Here is a 23,951-nt window from a genome sequence, read left to right as displayed (position 1 = left end):
ATTGTACAATTTAAAAGGCAAACTCTGTAGTATGTGAATTATATCTCAACAAAGCTGCATTTTAAAAATCTATCTTTAAGATTTTAAGAGAATGAGGAAGCATGAGTTTTAAGCAGGTGGTGGTGACAGGGTCAGACGTCATGCTGGTGGTTATGTTGGCGGTGGGCTGAAGAGGGAGGAGAACAGGGGTGGAGACTGGTAACCCCAGTGAAACTGGAAAGCTATGTGTGTACCCTTGGACCGTCTCCCCCTGAAGCAGAGGGTGATGTTTTGCAAATTAGTAGATAAGTACTGCAGGCAATGAATTCGGACCTGCCGAATTGGATGCCCTGCCCTATGCCAAACGCTACAACTCAGTTGGGGTTCAAAAATGCTTCCTGTGCTCCTGGGACAAAGGATCCAGAATGGATAGGAAAGCAGTCTGTGTTCTCAAGAAGCTGACAGGCTGGTGGGAGAGAACGACTGAGGCAGATGGGTGAGAGATTACAGAACCTCGATGGTAAAGAGACCAAGTACCGGTATCCAGCCTGGGCACGGACAGCTCGCGGAGGCTTTCTGAAGGGGCGGCTTCCAGTCTGGGGACTCCACCCTCTGTGGGCCCTGAGGCTGGCCTCGCAGCTTGCATCCATCAGCTCATGGAGTAGCTTTTCCCAGGTGGGACAACCCAGTGTGTGCGCAGAACTGGAGGTCAAGGAAGAAGGAACTGGAATCATGCAGACTGACAAAACAAGACTTTTCAGGAAAAGTCCCAAGACTAGAGCACAGGAAAGTCCATTTTATAGTTGCCTTTGGGACTTTGAAGCACCCTGAGAGGCTCTTAGGGTGCTAAAAATATTCCATGTTTTGAATTGAATAGTGATTTCGGCGGGGGAGAGAGAGAGAGAGAGAGAAATGAGGGGGAAGCTTTAATATTATATCAACAAAACTCTAAGCCTATTACAATAACTGGAATTATTTGTTATATTTTTCAATTGCACAAAAGTTATCCACCTTATGTTTCCCATTTACAAGTGTTTTCATCTGTGTGATCTTTTATTTCTCTTAATAAGCTGTAGATTCATTCAAACTTTATGCCAGAAACTCAAACTCAAATGGATTAAATAACTTGCCCCAGATCACCCAGCTAGAAAGGAGCAGAACCAGGATTGGTATCACTTCTCCCAGCTCAGACTTCAGCTCTATTCCCAGTGTTCCAGGCGAGTTTACAAATTGGGAGCTATCAATTTCACGTTCAAATTGCAGTTGGTGCCGAGAAGGCCCAAGAAGCATTTCTTAGCTGCTTCTGCCATAAACGCCTTTCGACCCAGTCTAGCTGCACCTTGATCATGTGCTAGGACAAACCAGCTCCTGGGGGACCTGGTGGGGGGACACTGCCCACCCCTTCAAATAGCTCATGGGCTAGTGCAGGGGACAGGCTGTGCAAACCTGGTCATGGCAGAAGCAGCGTATGAAACGAGGACTGTGCTAGAAATAAAAAGGGTGAAGTGAAGGCAAATGAAGCAGCCGTGGTTTTCAGTTGGCATCAATCTCACTCCCAATACATTTGGCTGTCCTGAGGTGTCCCGAGGACCTAGCTGGGTGGCTGCCAATGAGCTGTCGGCATTGCTTGGCTCCTGAAGAAGCTGGTTCTAGGCACTTCTCCAGGGAATTTTATGTGTTTCCTCTTTTCCACATATTCCCTGGGCCTAAAGTGGGAAGCCAAGGGGAGCCCTGGAGCTTTACCCATCAGCCTCTTCTTCTCTGGAAGTCATATGTTAACCATGGCAACACTGCCTGTGGTTCGGAGATTGTCAGGCGTCGGCTTGAAGATGAGTGAGAACACTGGGTTTCATTGACAAGGGGCAAAGACTCCAAGATTTCTGTCTGATCAAAGTCCTAAGGACACCAATCTCTGAGCCTTGAGTTAGCAGGAATCTGACTCACCCAGATCTCTCCTTGGGGGCCAGCCGATCTGATAAAAGGAGCATGAGGTTCATCCAGATGGGCCCAGATGTGGTCCTGCTCTGCCTCTCTCCACTGCCATGACCAACATCTTAGTTCCCCCTCTGAAACCTGGGCATGATGACACCTGCCTCAAAGGGCAGCCCTGAGAAGGAAATGAGAGCACCTTTGTCAAACACCTCCCATGAGGTGCTGTTATAATTGGCACTGAATTCCTGCCCAGAGGAGATCTTTCAGCGCTTCTCTTGAAAGCCCCGGAGTGGTTTGTTGCATTCACACAAACATGCCTCTTTCAGCGGTCCTCTTTGAAGATTATTCCACATTCCTTCAGTGCTGGACTTGTCTATTTAAATCCCAGAACAGGATGTCTTTGCCTTCGGAAACCCCACTGTGACCTCTGAGGCTGTCGTGCTACCTTGGAAAAGTCACAGTTCGCGTGACAGCCACCCCATTCTGCGGCATGGATGAGGTGTAGCTGAAATGGTGCCGTTAGGTGGGGCCCAGACCAAGTTCTCATTTTCAGCCAGCCCTGCAGGCTCAGGCTTAGTTCAACTATCCAAGTGGAACTTAATTCCCTAAAGTAGAACAGCTCAAGAGGCCGCAGTGTGGACCAGAGACGTGGGAGGATTAGCCACAGGGCAGGAAAAGTCTTACAAAGTCAAGCACTTACTGCCTTCCCTACACCGTTTTAGACACGAGGTAATTGATCCTTTAAAATGAAAAGGCCTCAGGAGAAAGCAAATCCCAACCCTTCTGCACCCTCACCCCTGGGATGAGTACGTCCGACGTAGGCCGGGACCCCTTGTCCATCCTTGGTGATATGGAAAGAAGGTGACCTCTCTTGAGTAGCATTAAATTGCCATTCTGTCTTTTAAGGAAGCGGACCAATGTAACCCCAGCCTTTTGAAATGAGGAGTTTTATTATATTTCTCCTCCCCTCAGACCATGTTAAGTTCCCCTGTGTGTCTCTTGGATCGTGCAGCCAATAAGAGACTCAGAAAACAAGTGTCTAAACTCCGAGCAGGTGTCAATCATCTTAAAGGAAATAAAGTAATGAGTGTCTAGCCCAGAGTCTCAATTATCAGGAGAAAATGCTGATCTGACCTTTCTTTCGGAGGTCAGAAAGAATCTGTCATCTTTTCTTCCCAGGAGGAAAACAGTTTTGCCTTTAAAAATAGTACTTAATACAACATGAAAAGAATGCTGGACCTCAAGGTGGGCAGGATTGAAAAGGCAGAATTCACACGAAGAAACACTTACTACTTCAGGATCTCAGATCACAAATTACAAATGGTTGTGTACAGTCTGAAAAGCACCATTTAGTAGCCTGCCAAAGAGAAGCAATCTCTTCACTTTCTCAACCAAGACTTAAAAATTAGAAAAAGATCCCGATTTCATTTTCTCATGGGCCCTGGCATCCACAACCCGAGGCCCTAACCTGGTGCTAACCTCTCCGAGGGCCGCTCTAATCTTAGCACAATGGCTTCCTCAGATCAAGGTGACCTTCCTCCCCAAATGTTTTTCTTGTCCCCGCTCCCTGGCTCCCTTGCCGTGGCCTTATGCAACTTCCCTATCTACGCAGGAGCAGTTGGTCAGGGAATGTCCTTCTGGACGCGGCTAATCTCTCTATCAGTCTTAGATCACTGAGATTATGACGGTTAATTATACTTCGGGTTTTGGGAGCACATTTTCTCCAAGGTACATTCAAGTCTCTGATTTCACCTTCCTGAAACCTTTTTGTGTGAGAGACACAATGTTCGGCCATTTAACCCTTCGGCCCCAGATTTCTTGTGTCTAAAATGAGGCAGCTTGACTCAGTGAGGTGTTTGTGTATCAGCCCAAGGAAAGAGAGCCAGTCGAGGACAGAGCTGGGACGAGGCATCAGATGCCAACCCCTCTTCTGTTTGGAAGGTGAGCTGCCGATCGCCTTCCAGAATGATCCTGAACACCATGTTCACTTTCCTTTCCCTGGAGTCTGCTCCCCTGCCTGCAGCCTCACTGGGTCAGTCGTCCTGTTTCCCACATTCCTCTCTGGCTACCCAGGTTACCCCACACTCCCACTTCCCTCAGCCCGTGACAGCATGGTGACTGCCGCTCCCTCCCTCCCTGCCTGGGCGCTCGCTTGGGGCCTCCTGCCTGCAGCTGCAGGCCTCACCCTCAAGACACCCCAACAAGTGAGGGGTCACACTCTGGTCCTGCCCCTCCCAGACCTGTTCTTGGCTGGGAGGGGCTTCCTTTGGCTCAAAATTCACAACCAAGGCCTAATTCTTTTGGTCCCAGAACAGGCTTTGGCGCTGTGCCTAGGACAGCGGGTTACACGCCTCCTGGGAGCACACAGAAATGGGCCCTTCCCATGAGATGCATGAAAACTCAATTGCAAAGGTAATCCTGTTTTGTCACGTTGACAAGCAAGGACAAGCCCTCAGGAGGCCAGGCCAGTCCAGCCCCAGGAGGAAGGCCCGTCTGGTGAGCAGCTCCACACCAGCTCCTGTGAGGGCCCTGCCTTCTCCTATGGGTCTTCCAAACCGGGCCATGTCTTTGTCTCCTGTTCCTTCTACCTGATTTACCTCGCACACATACACTCACACACATGAATGCACACACACGCACATGCGTACACATGTTTACATACACATGGTGTACTAACATAGGGCTCTATTCCCAGAGGGGCTTGGGAGATTTTACTGGCATTAGAATCCTTGAGTTCTAGGAAAAGGTATCGACATGTATCAGGATCAAGGTCAGCCCAGCATCTGATATGTGTTTCCCTAGAGTGACAGGAAGTCCACCTCTTTCCCCTACTTTGGTATACCTGAAGTTTTACCATTGAAGATTCATTCCTTTTGGTCTCCAAGATCTCTCAGTCTTCAGAGGGCCCTTCTCCCCCAGTAGATTATAAGTAGCTGGGGTGGGGCTGCTATGGGTCCCCAGTATCCGTCTTGGCCCTGGATCAATTTTTCAGATGAGTTGTCAGGGTGGGAGCAAAGTTTTGGAGAAGGGAAAGCAGAAAAGATCTGCAAGAGAAGCATGGCCCCAGAGAGGACAGAGGGAACAAGGAAACAAGCAACCTGCAGATAGTGTCCTGCTCAGCCTGCCTGGGCTGTGGAAGAGGCGAGAGATGTCACCCATTCATTCAACAGGAGTGGACTGACTGCTTTCTACGTAGCAGGTGCCATGCCAGGCACTGGGGAGACCATGGCCAGCCAAAGCAGAGATGCTCCCTGCCATTGTGGAGCTAATGTGTTCACTTGCAGAAGGGTAGGGAAAAATCAACCCCCCCCCACAAAAAAAAAATCACACTAATGAACATGACATTGCAAACTGAAATGAGTATGCTTAAGGAGGGTTCTACAAGAATAGCACCAAGGAATCAATCTAACCTGGGGGGCCAGAAAGTCTTTCTGAGGAAGCGATGCTTGCTCCCAAAGAAGTAGAATTCAATAGAAAAACAGAGAAGAGTCAGCATTCCAGACAGAGGGAAGTGCATGTGCAAAGGCCCTGTGGTAGAAAGGAACCACCTAATACTGCCATTGTGTGTGTGGTCATTAACCTGCAATCAACTCTGAACTTGAAGGAAACTGTTCCCTTCTAAAAATGGGTTTCCCTTTCCCTTTCCCCTTCCACTTACCCCTGCACTTAAATCAATATTGAACGTCATCGCACAGAGAAGGTGAGCCGTTCAGGAGAAAGCCTTAAAAAAACAAAAGTTGCAGACAGAGCTATGACAGCCATTTCCTGTTGGGTGTCTCTCACCACAAACCTTCTTAGCCAAATAAATTAGCACAGGAAAACATTTTGGAGAAGGGTGTGGAAGAAACACAGACTGGAAGCCCAAGAAAACATCTCATCTGCTTTTCAGAGAAGAGCACAAGTCTGAGGTAGGAGCCAGACCTACTCAAGTCCGGAGACTTAAGGACATTCAGTCCCCTTCCTGTGCTTCACCTGGAGGAAGCTGAGGCCCAGTGAGGGGCCGGGATCCAGCCAACGGCAAGGTTGGCCTTGAAGCTTCTCTCCGGGCTCTTTGTCCTGTGTTCTCTCCCTGCCTTCTCTCTGCAGTCCCATCAGACCACATCTGCTGTCTGCTATCTGATGAGAAACAATGGGGTGGGAACTGCCTCGTGACCACTGTAGGTGAAGCTTAATTTTGCCTTGGTACAGGAACTCAATGTCCTCATGATATGAAAAGGAGCAGGGGGAGGAGCTCCCGACACTATGTTTTCTGTATTTGATCTTTGCAATGACTCTGGGAGATAAGGACTCGCCCTCATTTTGATAAATGAGGAAACAGAGCCCGTGAGAGTGAATGCGAGATGTCATCCAGATAAGCGTGGCAGAGCTGGTCCAGTGCGAAAGGCCATACTTTTTCCAGCTCTTTTCCCCATCCCATTCCCAGAGGGATATTTCTGTGGAGAAACCTCCTGAGGTTCCCTACCCTCAACTGATTGCCTGTAGCCTACCCACCACCACCTTCTGCCCTTCAGCTCGGAGGTGCCTTCTCACACCTGGGGCAGAGGCGTGATGTAGCGTGCCTGTGCCACATGCCCCAGGAAAAGGTGTGCATTGGTTCCTCTGTCCCATCCCAGAGGCTGGCTGCCGTCTACATATTTGGGCTGGCCCTTGAGCCTCTCAGTTTGGGTGTGTCATATATTTTGTTTTGTTTTGATTTAGCTATTTGTTCCAGAAGTTAGGACCAAAAAAAATTTCAAACTCAGAAACATACTATTCACATCCTGCCAGTTATGCACGCTTAATATCTGGCCCTGGTTTTGTCTGTTCCGGAAAAGCCCACTGGCTGACAGCTCCACGTAACAGCGAAGCAGTTTGCGAGGGCTGCGCTCTTGGTCCTCGGGTCTCAGAGAACGTGGAGTGCTGCAGGATTCTGTGGTAGACATCACTAGCAGTCCTACAAAACCCATTCTCTTTGTCTTTCACCTATCAAATTTTAGCTGAGCACCTATATATCTGCCCAGCTAGAGACGTTTTCCCCAGCCTCCTTCGTAGCTGGGAATGACCATCTAAGGTCCAAAGAAGAGAATATGAGCAAAAGTGATCGGTGTCCCTTCTAGTCATGGAAGATATATATGCCTGTGCTGGACTTGCCTTTTCGCCTTTCTGCTGGCTGGAATGTACCTGTGATGACAAGCATAGGAACAGCCACTTTGGATCAGAGAGCCACTCACCCAGCCCTATACTGCTCACCTCTGGGCTGGTGGTGAGCAAAAAACTTCCATTTTGTTTAAGTCACGATAGTTTGGGTCCTCTGAGCCACCCACTTAGACTGAACCCTAAGCAATGTATGCACAAATGTGCATCATAAATCTCTAAGTGGGGTACATACCATGCAGCACTTGTCAAGTATATCTGACCTTACTACCTATTTTTCAAAACAGGTTAGGAATGTGTTACTTGCAATGCATCTTGGAAAACACTGAAAACAGATTTTTCAACATTCCCCGAACACCAAGCTATGACTCAGCCCACTGACTGCTTGTCCCCAGTTATTCATCCAAAAGAACTTTATAAAACACAAAGTTCCCTCCTCCCAACACTTCTCTAAAGAAACCCATTTCTTTTTCCCAAACCACTGGCCTTATCCTCATAATAGGCCACACAGCGACGTACCCGGCACTAACTTTATGAGAGTCCAGGTTCCAGAAGACCAAAGAGAAAGAGCTGCCAATTGCAGATAGATCCTCAAGCCCAGAAGAGATTAGTAACAAAAGTTACACTAAGAATGAACAGCCATCATGTCCTGATGAAAAAAAGGATTTATCCAAAGCAGATAAGAGCTCCCAAACACGAGCAAGAAATAGTTCCAGGTAATGAAAAAAATTGTGTTAGAAAGCAAGTCAGAGCTCATTTGATTAAAAAAGAAAATATTCCCACAGCTAACATCATACTTAATGGTGAAAAACTAAAACCTTTTTCTCTAAGATCAGGAACAAGACTAGCACTTGCCTTCTCACCACTCGTTTTCATCATTGTACTGAAAATTCTAGGGAGGGCAATGAAGCAACAGAAAGAATTAAAAGGCATTCAGATTGGAAAGGCAGAAGTAAAACTATCTCTATTTGCAAATGGTATGATTTTGTATATAAACCCATAAAAAAGCGATTAGAACCAATAACAAGTATAGCAAGGTTGCAGGGTTAAAAAATCAACACACAAAAATTAAGTGTATTTCTATACACTAGTAAAGAACAGTCTGAAAAATAAAATTAAGAAAACAATTTCATTTACAATAGCATCAAGAAGAATAAAATACATAGGAATAAATTTGACAAGAGAAGTTGCAAGATTTATACACTGAAAACTACAGAACACAATTGAAAGAAATTAAGACCTAAATAACTTGAAAGACATTTCATGTTCATGAGTTGGAAGGAAGACTTAATGTTTCTAAGAGAGCAGTATGCCCCACACTTATCTAAATATTCTATGCAATCTCTATGAAACTCCCAGACGACTTTTTTGAAGAAATGGACAAGCTGAGCCTAACATTTACATGAAAATCAAGGGACCCAGAAAAGCCAATATAATCTTTCAGAAGAACAAAATTGAAGGACTCAGATTTCTGATTTCAAAATTTACTACAAAACTATAGTAGTCAAGAAAGATTGCATGGTGCTACAATAAGAATAGACATATCGATCACTGGACTAGAATTGAGAGTCCATAAATAAACCCACACATTTATAGTCAATTGACCTTTAACAAGCGTGCCAACACAATTCAATGGGGGGGGGAATCATCTTTTAAACAAATAGTGCTATGCCAACTAGATATTTAGAATCAAAAGAATGGAATTGGATCCCTACCTCACATCATATACAAAAATTAATTCAAAGTACATCAAAAAACTAAATGTAAGATTTGTATAATGTAATAGTTGTATAACTTTATACAACTCTCAAAAGAAAACGTACAAGTAACTCTTGGTGACCTTGAATTAGGTAATGGTTTCTTAGATATGACACTAAAAGCACAAATGACAAAAAAAAAAAAAGATAAATTGGACTTCATCAAAATTAAGAACTTTTGTGCTTTGAAGGACACTAACAAAAAAGTGAAAAGACAACGTACAATAAGAGGAAATATTTGCAAATCGTATGTCTGATAAGAGTTTGTGTACAGAATACATAGAAAACTCCTACAACAATACCAAAGACCATCTAAAAAATGGGCAAAGGATTTGAATAGATATTTCTCCAAAGATCTACAAATGACCAATAGGTACGTAACTAGATGTTCAACATCATTAGTGTCAGGGAAATGCAAATTAAAACCACAGTAAGATGTCACTTTTCACCCACTAGGATGGTTATATTAAAAAAGATGGAGAAAAACAAATGTTGGCGAAGAATGGGAACACTCACATATTGCTAGTGGGAATGTAAAATGGTGCAGCTGCTATAGAAAAGTTTGGGAATTCCTCAAAAAGTTAAACATAGGGTAATTATATGACAGCAATTCCACTCCTAGCTATATACCCAAGAGAAATTAAAACATATATCCACACAAAAACTTGTATGTGAATATTCATAACAGCATTATTGATCAGCCAAAAAGCAGAAACAACCCAAATGTCCCTCAACCAAGAAATGGATTTTAAAAATATGTTATAATCATATCGTGGATTGTTATTTGGTCATAAAAAAGAATGAAGTACTGATTCATGTACAACATGGATAAATGTTGCAAACAGTAATGGTAAGGGAAAGAAGCCAGACACAAAAGGTCACATATTGTATGATTCCATTCACACGAAATATCCAGTATAGACAAATCCATAAAGACAAAATTAGGCAGTGGTGATGGTTGCACAACTCTGTGAATATACTAAACACCACTGATTTGTATACTTTGAAAGGATGAATGTTAGGGTGTGTGAATTATATCTCAATAGAGAAATAAAGAAAATATTTGGGCTCAACCCATAAGCTTTCCCAGAAACTTGGAGAAAAGAAAAACGTTTTTAAAAAGGCAATTTAGTTTCCCAGTGCCCTAAAAAGCAGCTCAAATATAATAGCTAGCATTTGAAGGTATAAATAAAATCATTTGGATTTGTGTTCTATAGAAACATTTAAGAATTAGTTTTTAAACAACTTGGTTTGATTATCAAAATAATGCCTGGTTATTTTATGAAGTTGGTGAAAACGTAATTGCAGTTTTGGCAATTATTTTTTTTAACCTTTTAAACCGCAATTACTTTTGCACCAACCTAATAGAGGTTTTAAATAGAAAACTGTAGGTAAGAAAATTATGAACTTTCCTTTTTTATGTCTCTCTCCATCCTCCACAAAAGGGGGTGAGGGGGAGGTGTTGGCTGCTACATGCACAGCCTACCCTATGGAAAACTTTGTATCTGGACCCTCTGGCTCCACTGAACCACCCAAATGTTATTATCAAGGCCAACACCATCAAAACTTCTTCAGCCCACAGATCTTAGAAGAGCATGGTCATTTTTTAAGTCTTCCAGCCACCCTCAATTTCCCTCATATTTAAGTCCTAGATTTTACGTAAAACCGGTATTTCCCATAATTGAAGGAAAGAGCCCATGGCACCTAAAAAAGGTACTAAAATATGCGGAGAACAGAGATAGACGACAACCCCAAATTCCATCAAAATCGCAATCCTCTTAAAATTTCCCATTAATCATATGTCACCATTTCCCTCGAAAGTGCTGAATGAGTTTCAAGTAACACTTGACATTTACCGCCCTATCGTGTAGTACAATTTGGCAGCACCCAACATCCTTGTTAGAAGGCAAGAGACGTGTTATTCCCACCAGAGTATGATTTGAACGGGAATATATTGAAAGAAATAAAAGAAAAAAAGGAAACTTACGAGATACAGACTCTAGTCCAAATTTTATTTGCATACAAAAATATATTATAATGGGAAGAGCATATCATTGTTTCCAACTATATATAATTAATTACAAATAGTTTCATAAGAGCACTTTAAATTACAGGAAAGCTGTATTTTAAGTGAAAGTACAATATTAGCATGGGTGGTCTGTTCTAATATGCTGCAAGTAGGTAAACAAACTCGGTTTCACTGTTGAAATTGCCCAGAGATGAGCCCAAAGGCTGGTTATAGGATGAGCCTGAGAATGGCCTGGTGGTGGTAGGTGAGTCTTCATTTCTGTCCCTTCTGGCAGCAAATTCTGTAGCTGATTTTACCAGATCCTCAGAGGTTTCAAGCTCTTCCCTTATCATGGAAGGACCCAGAACTTCTCCTTTTTTCACATACCTGTAAATAAGACAGATAAGGTTATCCACTCAAAGTTTACAATTCCTGTGCAGATCACACCATCTCCGACAGGTATCCAAACAACAAACTTAAAGGCAGGCTTCCCATGTAATGTATGTCTGATTAACTGCTTTAAGTGGGCAGCCAGCTGCAATTTCCATGAAGTAGGCAGGCTTGTTAACATGGGTCTAATACAAATTGTGCGGCAGTTACAATAATCTCTGCCAAAACAGGCCTTGGTCTTTTGATGCAGGATAGTACAGCACGTAAGAAACAAGGCAATCAAATCTTCAGGTAGAGAACACAAAAGGACCTCATTAAGTGTGATGGCCAAAGGAAAATAAGGTATGATATATAATCTCCATCTTTCCGTAATTGGTGTGGGTCTTTGGTTACAGGGTCTCCAGAGCCAATTCTCTCTTTTGGGACCCAACCCTCTAGAAGTCAGACGTCATCAAGCTCCTGGATCTAACCTGGGAAATGTCCCTGGCCCATGGGATGGAACCCTCTGGCTTGTCAGTATAATGCCTGCATGGTCAGTCAGCCCATTTCTTCTCTAAAAAGCCTGGTAGGCCATCACCACGGGTCAAACCCATCTTGCTCTAAGGACTGTGCTGCTATCTTACTCTCCACCCTTCAAACAAATGCGATTGCTTGCTGGTGGCCTGTGCTTGTTGTTTGAAAAGGCACACGGTCTACTTGAAAGCAAGCTAATCTTTTGAATTTCTTTGTGAGCCACTAGGGTCCTGTTTGGGAACCTAAAGAGGCATTATGATGTAACTTCCTGCCCCCAGGCAAGTTGGTAAACATTACCGTACTTTATCAGAGGTATCAGTTAGTTTTCTGTTTGATTTCTTAATACCAGGCATGTACTCACTTGCTAATGTTCTGTCAAGATCAGCAATAAAGTCTTCTAGCTCTTTTGTGTCACCGAGCTTGGCTGAAAAAACAAGGGTTGGAGTTCAGTTTCCCCATATCAAAGGCAGATGATGACTCCCACATTTTCCGTGATTCTGTAACTCGGTTTGCATCTCTCTCTGTCTTCAGAGATGTTCGTGAAGAGAGTCCCATACCAACCCTAAGTGTCTGCTCCAGTGTTTACTTACAGTCAACTCAGAAACGTATTCTGAAGACTAGCCGAAATGTTTCTTGGTTTTGCAGTTCATCATCCCCCACACCCCATCCCCACCCCAGCAACCTGGAAGAACAATCTCCCTTCCCAGCCTTAAAAGTTTAATGGGGGGCAGGGGGCAGCAGAGCATGAGGGGCCAGGAAGGAAGATTAAAAGTTTTGAATTTTTGATTATGTAGGATTTGAGTTATCAATCAAAAATCTTTGGTAAGCATAGCCCTGTGGGGAACAGATACCCAGATCCCGTAATTCGTGCTGCTCGTCTGTCTGCACATCTGTCTGACACGTTCTTGTTTGTGCTCTCCTCTTAGGGCAATACTGAGGCCCTCAGAGTCCCTCCAGTATGAGATGAACAAAGAGCGGTAAGGGAAGGCGACATGAGGCTCCTCTCATCCCACCCAGGTGACAGCGCGAGGTAACAAGTCCTTATCCTGATTTTGTTTCCTCTCTGCATCCCGAGACATATACTTTTTCTGTATATCTTACTTTTTTGTGTAGAGAGTTCATCATTAATCCCTTCTCTGAAATACATTACTGGATATTTATATTAATTAACCCCCGTTGGCTACAAATGGCTCATTGTTCTTCGTTAGCTTTTTAAAGTTAATTTGCCAGTAGGGCTTTTTTCCCCTCTTTAATTCCTACCTCTTGAGGATCAGGTAACAGATCTGGGCATGTTTTAAACCACTTTCTGGACTGCTCTTTCTCTCTGAATTCAACAGATCCGTTACAGACGGTGGCTGGACAATGGCAGAGTCCCTAGCGACCGCTAACATTGCTATGTTGAGAAGAGAATTTTAAAAGGTCTCTTTTGGGGGAAAAAAAAAAAAAGGCCTTGGGGGGGGCGGAGAATTCTGCTTTAATGCCAGAGTGAGAAAAACGATGGACTCTTCATATTTCTTTTTAACTATGTTCCATTTTTCTTGCATTCTGCAACTATTTTCAACAAGCTTAACGTTTCTTAAGGGGGGAAAAAAAACCTCCTTTTGTTTTCAAAGGGGCACTTGTTCACGTTAATAGAACATTCAGCTCTCTGGCTGGAGAGAGTTCCAAAAAATAAGAAATTGCTCATGCATCTTTAAAAACATTTTAGGTCTATTAATATCACAGTAGAGACCGGCTGGGGCTGCTATTTTGAATCATGTGAGATCATCACTTGTCTCATAATGATGACCCCATTTAATTGCTAAATTGGTAATCTGAAAGCATTGATTGAATAGTTAATGCAATAAAAAGAATTCTACTTTCTGAAAAGTCTAACTGCTGAGTTCTAAATTCTAGAACCAACCATTCTGAGAAAATAGTGTCATCTGGCATAGTCTTGACAACACCACATGAGAGAAAGCAGATTCTGGAGTCCACAAGCTTTCTTTCTCCCTGTGAATTTGGTTTCCTGCCTCCTCCCTACCCCTCCCCCCTCCCTACCCCCCTACCCCCCTCCCCCCCCCCACCTGCCAACTTTCTGATTTCATTTTCAAACTGATCAAAATCCTGAGAAATAACAAATTGCACTTCACACTGTACTGTACTAAGACACTAGTGTTATCTATTTGTTTGCACATTTGAGAAAGATTGGTAAGGATAAGGGGGAAGAGAAAAAAGAGTGAGAAGGGGAAGGAAATAGGGAAGCCAAAAAGTCAGCTCCAGCTCAGAAACTCACCTTTCCGAGGGGTGGCAGTGGGCGAGAGAAGGGCTGGGGCAGAGTCTGTTGGAGAATTCAGTTTTTCATCACTGAAGCTGAAGCTGCTTCTATAAAGTGAATCTGCACCTTTCAAAAAGAAAAGGAAACTCATGAGGAATGGTTTGCTATAGCCTATTGATGAGCAACAGCTTGTCTCGAAAAGGAGCAAAAGGTATAAATCCATAGTAAAAAAAAAAAAAAAAAAGGAAAAAAAAGAAAACAGGTTGAATTCCAGATTTTATATTTATGCCCCAAAAGGATTTGAGGCAGGGGAGTGTGCCTGTGTGTGGGTGACAGTGTGTCTTCAATCGGGCACACAGCGGGCCCTTGCTCCCCTGAAAAAGGCAGGGTGTGATTGGGGTCACATGAACAGACCCTCTCTCTGCAACACACAGGGGCCCAGTGCCCAGGTGTCTAGCTGAGCAGGGGTGGGGACGGCGGGGGTTGGCACCTTAGCCGTAAGGAATTATCTTTCCTAAAAAAATGTCCTTTCTGCCCTCTGAAGCCCCTAAAATACAAACATAAGGTTGGATCCCATGACTTAATGAACCTCCCTGCCTAGTCAAGCATCTTTGGCATGGTTTTCCTGAGAGCCTACACTCTGGGAATAAGCTAGAGGGTCAAAGATGATTTCCTGTCCTGCAGCTTGTCTGCTACAGACACTTGGAGCGATTTCATGGCTCCCTCTATTGTCATACCCCCAAAGACCAGAGCGTCAGCAAGCCAAGGTCCCATGAAGCAGGGCTGCATGGGGAATCAAAGGAACTGCTCAGCTACTTGGATGCTCTTGAACAAGACAGTATCTCTGGGCCTCAGCTTACCTACCAATAAAATGGGGAGGTAGACTAAATAATCTTTAACATCCCTCCCCGCTCTGTAGTTCTGAGATTCTATTTCTCTAAGTCCTGCCACAAGGGAGGAAACCAACCCACAGCAGCCCAGCCATGTGTCTGTGACACAGAATGGAGCTGCTGGCTGCTCTGTACCAACTCAAAGGGCTCAGAGGCACAGCCGGCAGCGGAAGCAGGATGTGGCCACTGAGGTCACAAAGGAACAGTCTTCCTGATTAAAACAAAACACAAAGGCAGCTACGGTAGCAGAGGTGAGCTCTGGAGAGGATCCTCAGGTAGAGAGGACAGGGGAGTCCTGGGGGCCTGGCCAGCCCCCACTCCTCCTTGAGAATCACTCACTTAATCCCACTACCTCCAGCCCAAGAGGAGGAGGCAAAAACATCCTTCTTTGGTCTCTTTAACTCCAAAGGAACATGACTAAGTTACAAAAGATATGCCCAGAATAAAAGAATACGAGGCCTTTAGCACGTTGTCTTTGGCTCTGAGGAACACCCGAGAGCATCACCCCCATATCTGGCCCAGAGTGCCGAACCCAGAGGCCCACTGGCCCACATCTCGGTGACCACACCTCTGTCTCTATCTCCCAGAAACAGATGGCCCTAGAGAGCCGGGGTCTCCTCCCATCCTGCACCACAGGCCCCGTCCTGACTTTGGACTTCATCTCTATTCTGCCCCAACTCTCCAGGATTTTATATCCACATCCACTCATCCTGTAGGAGGGGAGCGCACACACACACACACACACACACACACACACACACACACACACACGCTCACGTTCCGGCTCATTGCTACACCTGGATGCCTCTCTCTTTCCAGGAGTTTCTGTGCACAATCTGGGCCAGACTTGACTCCAGGCTCCAAAATGTTCAACCATCAAAAGGAAATGAACCCCGATCATCCTAGAGCCAAACCCACCCACAGTTTAGTTCCACCCTATGGTAATAGTCTACACATGTCATTCACGAAAACGATGAAAAGGACAGTGCAACAGCCCCAGCAGAAGCTGCCACCATAACGATGTGTGGGACAAGATGTCACAAGGAAGCTGGTGACTGTGCAAGCCACTTCAGCCTTAGTTTCTTCTTTTGCAAAAGGAGAATCATAACTTAGGCACTCCATGTATGATCCCTCTGTTTTTCATGACTTTATTCTTAAGTTCCCGGCACAGTGGAAGATGGCATGCCCAGGAGAGGAGAGGGCACCACAGAGAACCATACGAATCAAGATTCTGGCCCAGGCTTCCTCCTCTTCTTCAGAGAGTAGCAAAATTCGCAAGAGAAGTGCATCTTCAGAGGAATCCTAGAACAAGTTTCCCAAGAACACAAGAGCACTCCAAGCTCCAGACCTCTGTTTACCCTTCATCCAATCAAATTTCATTCCACAGACTTTTATTAAGCCCCTGCCATGAACAAGATCTTGTGCTAGGTGGACGTTGTGAGAAATTAAAAGGTAAGCAAAGCCTGACTTCCCATCTTTTCACTCCCCTAGAATTCTGCTCCTTGCAAAATAACAGCCAGTTAGTCTGATAAAATGACAGCGATGTGTTGCTGACTGATAGCATATTATGATTGCCGCACCCCAATATCAGGTGCTGTATTAACAGGGGCTCAAGGAACACATCAGAGTGATGGTTTGGGGAACGTTGGCAGGTGGCAAGACTAGATATTTTAGGGCCTTACAACATCTACTTCAATCACCTCTAATGCCCATCTCACAAGCAACTCAAAGCCCCATGAGAAACGTCCTTGGCAAGTTACCTCGGAAGCCAGGAAACTCAAATTCAGAGATCAACTCTTCCAAGATACCGTCAAAAAAAAGTAAGCATATTAAATAAACAAATATCTAACTTTAGAAGCGCCGACAGAGCTTAAGAAACTCAGCTGGAAAAACAGGCTTGTTTAAAAGGTAGACGCGCTTTCTTGGTTTGGGGGTAGGGAGAAAGGTAATTTAGGGTTAGCACACCAACATTTGCTAGTCCAGAGGAAAGTAAAACCACAGACAGTGAACCTTACCCAGAGCTCCTGTAAATATAGCACAATCCCACACGTAGAAGGCAAGCAAACTATAGTAATTAACTGAGAAAAAGAAAGCCTTGGACCTGTTTCCTTTTTGCCACAGGGAAGGGGGGGAGTGGATGGCCTCATGAAAATTTAAATTCTGACAGCCTCATCACATTAAAACTGGGATAGAATAAGACAGTGTCCCTTTCTCAGTTTCACACTGTAGCCCTAGCTTCCCCTCTGGGACTGCTCGTTCATTCAAGACACCTCTCTAGGCGGCCAGCAGAATGAGACCTGTCATGTGCCTGGAATGCCTAACACAGTATCAGAGCAAGCTGGGGGCTCCTAACTCCTTCCACTCCTCCCACTCTGACGGCTTGTACAAGCTCAGGTTCTACTCTCAGTGGTTCCTATGCCAGATCAGCCAACATGCTACCTGTCATGCTCACACCCAGGGGTCCACAAGGTCCCCTCCCCCAGGGCCAAGCTGGAATAGTCGAGGCAAAGATATACAGACATTCTAGGTCTTGCATATGTTAAAGAGGCCAGTCCCTCATCCGCCCAAATGGCCCCAAGTTTCATAATAGCCCTTACATCCACAGTAGACCTCAGGCCTTATACACATTTGAGAAGTCACGATGTGTATCTACAGTTTTGAAAATACTGAGAAAATAGTATATTTTAAAAAACAAGTTTACACGAAAGATGTTCACAATTCCAGAAGCACTTCTCAGGATCAAATTTGAACTGCAATACCCTTTTACTGCTGAAGTTACAACTACTCCCAGTAAGATTACCTGAGGGGTCCTGAGATTACCTGTGGGAACCCAAGAAGAGGAATGGGCCTATCTTGATCATGCCCATTTGAATGCCACCCCTCATGCAAAATTATCTTGCAATTGTTATTTTGGTCCTCTGCATGTCTTAGTGAGAATAGGAAGGGTTATTTCCTTATTAAATATCCATTCTCCTAGCTTACCCAAGTAACTGACTTCTTCGGGGGGGGGGGGGGAGAAGAAATGTGTATTTTTCTCCTTTGGATGCACGCAACCTAATTTTTTTGTTCATGAGGAAAGGAAGGGTTCTTCAAACAACAGGAGCGCAGTGCGTACCTCCTAAGAGCAATGCAGCTGTAAAGGTCAAGTGAAAACCAGGAGAACCTTGGTTCAGAGGTTCACACATTACATTTTCATGCAAGACTGGCCCAAATATGTCTAGTCTATGTGATCTAGCATTGTATACGCATTTTATTTTGTTTTTATTAAATTTATTGCGGTCACATTGGTTAATAAAATTATATAGGTTTCAAGCATACAATTGTATAACATATCATCCGTATATTGCACTGTGTGTGCAGCACCCAAAATCAAATCTCAGTATATGCATTTTCATGTTTTCTAGAAAGCATGAAACAGAACAAATATTTTCTTCCTAATCATGAGCTCATGGATGCTTGTAACGGCACCATTCAATAGCATCCTTTCAATTTTACTGCCAGAGAAACTGAGGCCCACTCGTCACCCAGGGCCCTAATGGGGCTCAGCCTGGGCTCCAATGACCCAGCAAGATGATCACCACATTGAAGAGACCCTTCAAACACACCCACCATTGGTAAACAGGCGCGCGATCTGGGTCCAAAGGAACTTCAAGTCTATTCCTGAGGCCCCAGCTCCCATTCCAGCCAACCATCCAGGTGACAGAGCAAGGCCTTAGACAGAGAGCCCACGTGGTCCTATTAATTTATCAGAAAAATGGAGATAAGAGCGCCTGCCTTATCAGACTGTGGTAGGGAGCATGTGAGATATCACGTTTAAAGCACAGCTAAGAGATCATTAAGCGCAAGAGCAAATAAATAATATGAGTAGTCATAGCAAAGGCTTGGCTCTCGTTATCATTATCCTGGTGTGTCTCCCTTTTGGTGGCCTACATTCGGTAGGATCAACCTCTCTCAGACATTCTCTTCCACAGAAAAGCATTACACAGACAGATGAATGTAACAAATGTGTCTGTGCTCAATTCTTGGCGGCAAGGATGATACACGTATTATGCTTCCTTAAGAAACGACTACTTAGATACACACGGCTTCTGCCAAGACAATTTCTAAGCTGCCTTATGGGGGACAAAGTACACATTTATAGAACAGACTGATGTCATCGGAGCCTTCTTTAGACCTTCTCCATTACTTCTTGAACCACCGAACTAAGGGTTAAACGGCTTACAATGAAAGCAGAAAGCAAAATTACACACACATATCCTAAGAAAAACTACAGACAATTCCAAATATCCCCATTAAAGAATGTGTTTCGAGTGTCTTCTCTTTGAGGCCCCTGAGAACCGATCCCAGATCTGAAATCCTACCCAGAGTGAGCTGCAATCGCCCCAAGAATAGGCCAACTCAGACCCTATTCTAGCCAAATGCGGCTGTGGTTTAGAAAGGAACTGTTCTTTGCAATACAGTGGCACTGGACAGGCCGCACCAGCTTTCTTTCCTGTGGGGGAGGGACTTTGTCCCTGATGAATAGCTTGTTCCATGCCCCTGGAGAAGGAGACATATTTCAGTTTGGTCACAGATAGTGAGACAAATTTAAAAAACTTATTTAGACTTCCCCTTGAAATTGAAAATAAGTGAAAATAAGTGGTCTGGTCATTAGCAGCAAAATCCAAAGATACAAAACCGAAAATTAACAGCACACTATTCCATTCCCTTTCACCTCAAAGCTGCAATTAGATCTAACCCTTGGGCAAGGCTGCCAAAAAAAGTCAAGCTGGAACTCAGGTTTCTGACTCAAACCCTGCAGAGGGTAGCGAGTGCCCTTTATCCCTTTTCAGGAGGACAGCTCAGGTGTAAGTCTAGGACTGAAACTTTGCCCTGGAACAAGGAAGAGCTTCAGATTTCAAAAGAAGAGAATCACAAGGAAAGGTCATTGTTTTTGCTTCCAGAGTGGAGGGCAGCAAAGGGAGTGAGTTCGTGCTTGTAACCCACCTAGGGAGGGAAGTCTCAAGAATAACCCAGAACTAATTTCAACTTCACTTTGGAAACCAATAAGCGATCCACAAGGTGAAAACCAACAATCACATACCACTGAAAAGTCACCAAATTGGCTGTTTGACACCTCAACAGATATCCATAGTCCTTACAGGACATTTGAGTTCCTGGAAAAGGCTGTCTCTTTTCTGAGGTTGTTTAGGACAGAGAGACCCTGCAATTTACCAGCAAGCATCTCAGTACCCATCTGCTGTCTGGCTCCCGGTCCAGTCCGGGTGGGGAGTCAAAGCCAGCACACACCGTGTTGGACCTGCCTGGAGGAAGAGGGACACTTCCTAAAGTACTTGACCTCCACAGTGCCTGGGATTCTTTCAAAACGGTATGCAATGGAGCAAGCAGCAAGTCTGGGAGCTCAGGGCCAAAAAAAAAAGTGCAAGAGGTTATTTCAAAAATCCCAAGAATAGCAGCTCATGAAACCTTTCCTGGTTTCACAAATGTTTCCGTATTGTGCCCTCTTGTGTCCCCTCTCATCCCCATTCCTGCAGTACTTGCTCCACATCCTCTGAAAAGTTACTGCTGAAAGGGAAGAAAAGGGGGAAAGGAGAGGGGACAGGGATCTGTGGAAAGGCCTGGCTTGGGTGGCAGGAGTCCTGTCTGAATGAGGAGGGACAGCTACTTAAACCCTCCTGCCTCCTAACACCTGCAGGCGGCAGGTAGACCAGTGGCCCTCAAGAGCCTTCCCACGATCGTCCCCATTCCCAAAGTCCCGTCTTGTCCCCGCTGGGCCTCCTGCCCTGGAGAGACTCAAGGCGCCCAGCCCTCGGTGTACAGATTCGCAAATGAGACCCCAGCCCAGAGTGCTCCTCAGTGGCCGGGTACGGGAGGCCCCAGGGCCCCAGGCACCTTCCCTGGTGGGGCCGCACTTACTCTCGGAGTCGCTGAAGCCGCTGCTGTCACTAACACTCGTGCTGCTCCGCCGCTTCATGCGCTCCAGGTGCTCCTCGTAGTGGAAGTGGCGCTCGTGGAAGGGCGACGCGAAGTCAGCCAACACCGCGTCAAACTCGCACAGCGCGTCCGTCAGGTCCCCGGGGGCCGCGGAGTCCAAGGCGGGGGCTGGGGACAGGGACCGTGAACTCAGGGGATGGGGGCGGGGCGGGCGGGGCGCCCCCCCCCCCGGAGGGGGCAGCCCCCAGGCCCGAGGCTAACTGCCACTCGTGGAGCGCGTGCCCAGTGACAGCCACGCGGTGGCTGCATGTTGCTCCTTATCTTTTCATACTCTCAACCGCCCCCTGGAGCGAGGTCTGTCTTCAAGCCCATTTGAGATACAGAAACTGAGCTTCGCCTGAAGTTGCAGGCCAAAGGTCATCCCGCTAATCCACGCAGGGAACTCTTTCCCACGCGCTGTCGGGTCCTTGTCCCCACGCTTGCTCCCCCAGGGGCACCTGCGAACCGACTGGCGGTGGGAAGACTGAGTCAGGATGTGCCCATGAAGCGCCAGCTCGGAGCCGCAGCCCCGCGTGGGGTGGGAGGCTGAACCCGCCAGGGGCAGGGTCCCGCGGGTGAGAACGGAGGGGAGGCTGGGTGTAAAAGGACAACACGGCATCGCCGTGCTTCCGCCCCGCGCCCCCCCCACTTACCGGGACCCCTACTCACCTGCGGCCGCGGCGGCCGCGGGGCTGCTGTGCGCGGCGGGCGGCTTCATGAGTGGGCTCGGCCCCGTGCGTGGCAGAGGGTCCTGCGAGGGGCTGGCCCAGGGACCGTGTGACGCGCCGCCGAGGCCGGGATGCTCTGTCTGGGGTTCACGTCCCGCCCGCGCGCCCCCACTCCGCGCTGCTCCCACTCCGCGCTGCTCCCACTCCGCGCTGCTCCCACTCCGCGCTGCTCCCACTCCGCGCTGCTCCGTGGGCTCCCAGCACGGCCCGCACGCCCGCTGCGCACCAGCTGCCACCGGAGCCCGAAGCCCCGCCGTCTTATAGCCGCGGGCGGAGGCGGGACGGGGCGGGGCCGCGGGGACCGTCCCAGCCGCTGCCGGGGGACGTCCCTGTCCCCCAGGCGCCGCCCTCGCCACGCGCCTGCCGGGGAACCGCAGGGACGAGAAGTGGCCGGAGCCCAGGTGACAGCCCCAAATATTTATGCGTCGCTTTACCCGCGCGCCCTGACAACCCGACCCACGAAAGTGTCTTTGGCGTCACCGGGGCCCCAAAGAATGTACGAGTGGGCGGCAGCCCCGCTGCTTCCCGCCCTGTGCCCTTAACCACCGAGCCTCGGTGTCTCATCTGTGCAGTGGAAATGCTGAGCATCCCGCGTTCGCTGCGAAGAACCCGGGAGACGAAGCGGTCGGAGGCCCCGAGAGAATCCTGCGCGTCCCCACCCCACTTCCCCGAGGGACTTACGGGCTGCGGGGGGACAGACGCGAAAGGGTGGAGCGCGACAGGGACAGAGGTCGGCGAAGTCCGCGTGGTTAGGAACCTGAATCGCTCCCACCCGAGCCCGGGGTCCGCCCGCGGGTAGTCCTGCGCTCCCTTCAGCCCCGACCTGACTCAGGTGCCTGGCAGGTGCCAAGGGGACCGCGCCTCCCTGCGTCCCCACTGCGGAGCCACCCTGCCCGGCGCCGGGCGGGGACCAGGCGTGGCCGGGAACCACTGCCCTTGTGCTGCCGGGTGCAGTAGCCCCTCGCCACGGTTACTGTTTAAATGTAAAGCAATTAAAATAGAATAAAATGAAACATTTAGTTCCTCAGGCGCACTAGATACGTATCACGTGCTCAGCAGCCGTCGTCGCTGAAAGTTCAATCGGACGACCCTGCCAAAGTCTCCCACGCACAAAACCCAAAACCGGCCTCAGAGGGAAGCCAGACAGCTGACCCCCAGTATCAATGACCTCCGAGGTCGGGTGTTGGCAGGCACCATTTTCAGCCCCACGGCAACCCTGCGAGGTGGAATGACTGCTTCTGTTTTACAGGTGAGAACGTCGAGGCACAGAGAAGTTAAGTAGCCTGGCAGTCAAGTAGTGATGGGAAGGCAGGTCTGTCTGGCTTCACCACACCCTCCCTTCTGCACAGTGTGAGGTGGAGAACTGAGCCCACAGGAGGAAAAGGCTCCAAATAAGGGAGCAGATAACCCTGGTCCTTGAAGAAATAAGGCAAGGCATATGCATATTTCATTGTATCTCTTTTCTTCTTCTTTCTCCCACTTCCCCTTTTAAATTCTGTTTTTCTCTCTTTCCCTTCTTCATGCTCTTTGTCTTGCCCTGGTACCCACTGGTGATGCCCTAGGCAAGTGGAGCAGCAACCATTCTGGGAGTTGAGGCCAAGCAGGTGCCTTCCAAATGCAGCTCTCAGTCCTTAGCCAGGTTGGGGTGCAGGGGGGTGGACACCCTACCCCAGCTCTAGCATGATGGCTAAAGAATCAGCCAAGCTGATCCTCAAAAGAGCCTACAAAACAGCCTCATGTCAGTTTACTGAGACAGTGACAATGAAGATAACCTGATCTCCTCCAGGAGAGGTCAGTTGGTTTTCATCCGCATCTCATTGTAAGGGAACCACCCAGGCGCTGGAGACATGACTGGCAAGGGGCCCCCACTCAATGCATCACCTCTTCTAGGATGGGTGTCACTTTGGTTGTGGAGGACTATAGCTCTCTCCCTCTTTCCTAATTACAATTATAATTTTAATATACAAGAAAATACTGAGAATTAAGTAATAGCACTCTAGAACCCACCACTGAGCATGACCACATGTTAACATTTTGTTATTTTTGCTTCAGATATTTTTTGAGGTATAACTTACATACAATAAAGTACACAAATCCTGACTATACAATTTGATGTTTACCTATGTATACACCAGTGTTAAATTACCCTTCAGATGTTTTATCATCACCCCAGAGGGGTCCCTATGCCATTTTCCAGTCAATAGCATCCCAGAAGTAACCCCTATGGTAACTCGTATTCTGAATTCTGTCACCAAGAATTAGTTTTGCCAATTCAAAACCACCTTAAAAATGTCACACTGTATGCATTCTCTTATATCTGGCTTCTCTTGCTCAACAAATGTCGGTGAGAATCATCCATGTTGTTGCAGTCTCAATTCATCCTCCTGCTTG

General features: G+C 46.7%; 1 protein-coding gene across 1 annotated transcript; it reads right to left on the bottom strand.

Annotated features, from left to right (window-relative positions):
- Positions 1-8,084: 8,084 nt before the first annotated feature.
- RGCC (regulator of cell cycle) lies at positions 8,085-22,424 on the bottom strand. Its single transcript, XM_081046877.1, has 5 exons — positions 21,502-22,424; positions 20,776-20,961; positions 13,988-14,095; positions 12,074-12,136; positions 8,085-11,196 (listed from the first exon to the last, which is right to left on the bottom strand). Exons 1-5 carry the CDS (start codon positions 21,548-21,550, stop codon positions 11,189-11,191), a joined length of 414 nt encoding a protein of 137 aa, XP_080903003.1. The 5' UTR covers positions 21,551-22,424; the 3' UTR covers positions 8,085-11,188.
- Between the last annotated feature and the right edge of the window lie 1,527 nt (positions 22,425-23,951).

This window comes from Rhinolophus hipposideros, assembly GCF_964194185.1.
Source record: "Rhinolophus hipposideros genome assembly, chromosome: 4".
NCBI classification, from domain to species: domain Eukaryota; kingdom Metazoa; phylum Chordata; class Mammalia; order Chiroptera; family Rhinolophidae; genus Rhinolophus; species Rhinolophus hipposideros.
Note: the sequence above shows the minus strand (reverse complement) of the source record. Positions and strands in the feature narration are given on the sequence as shown.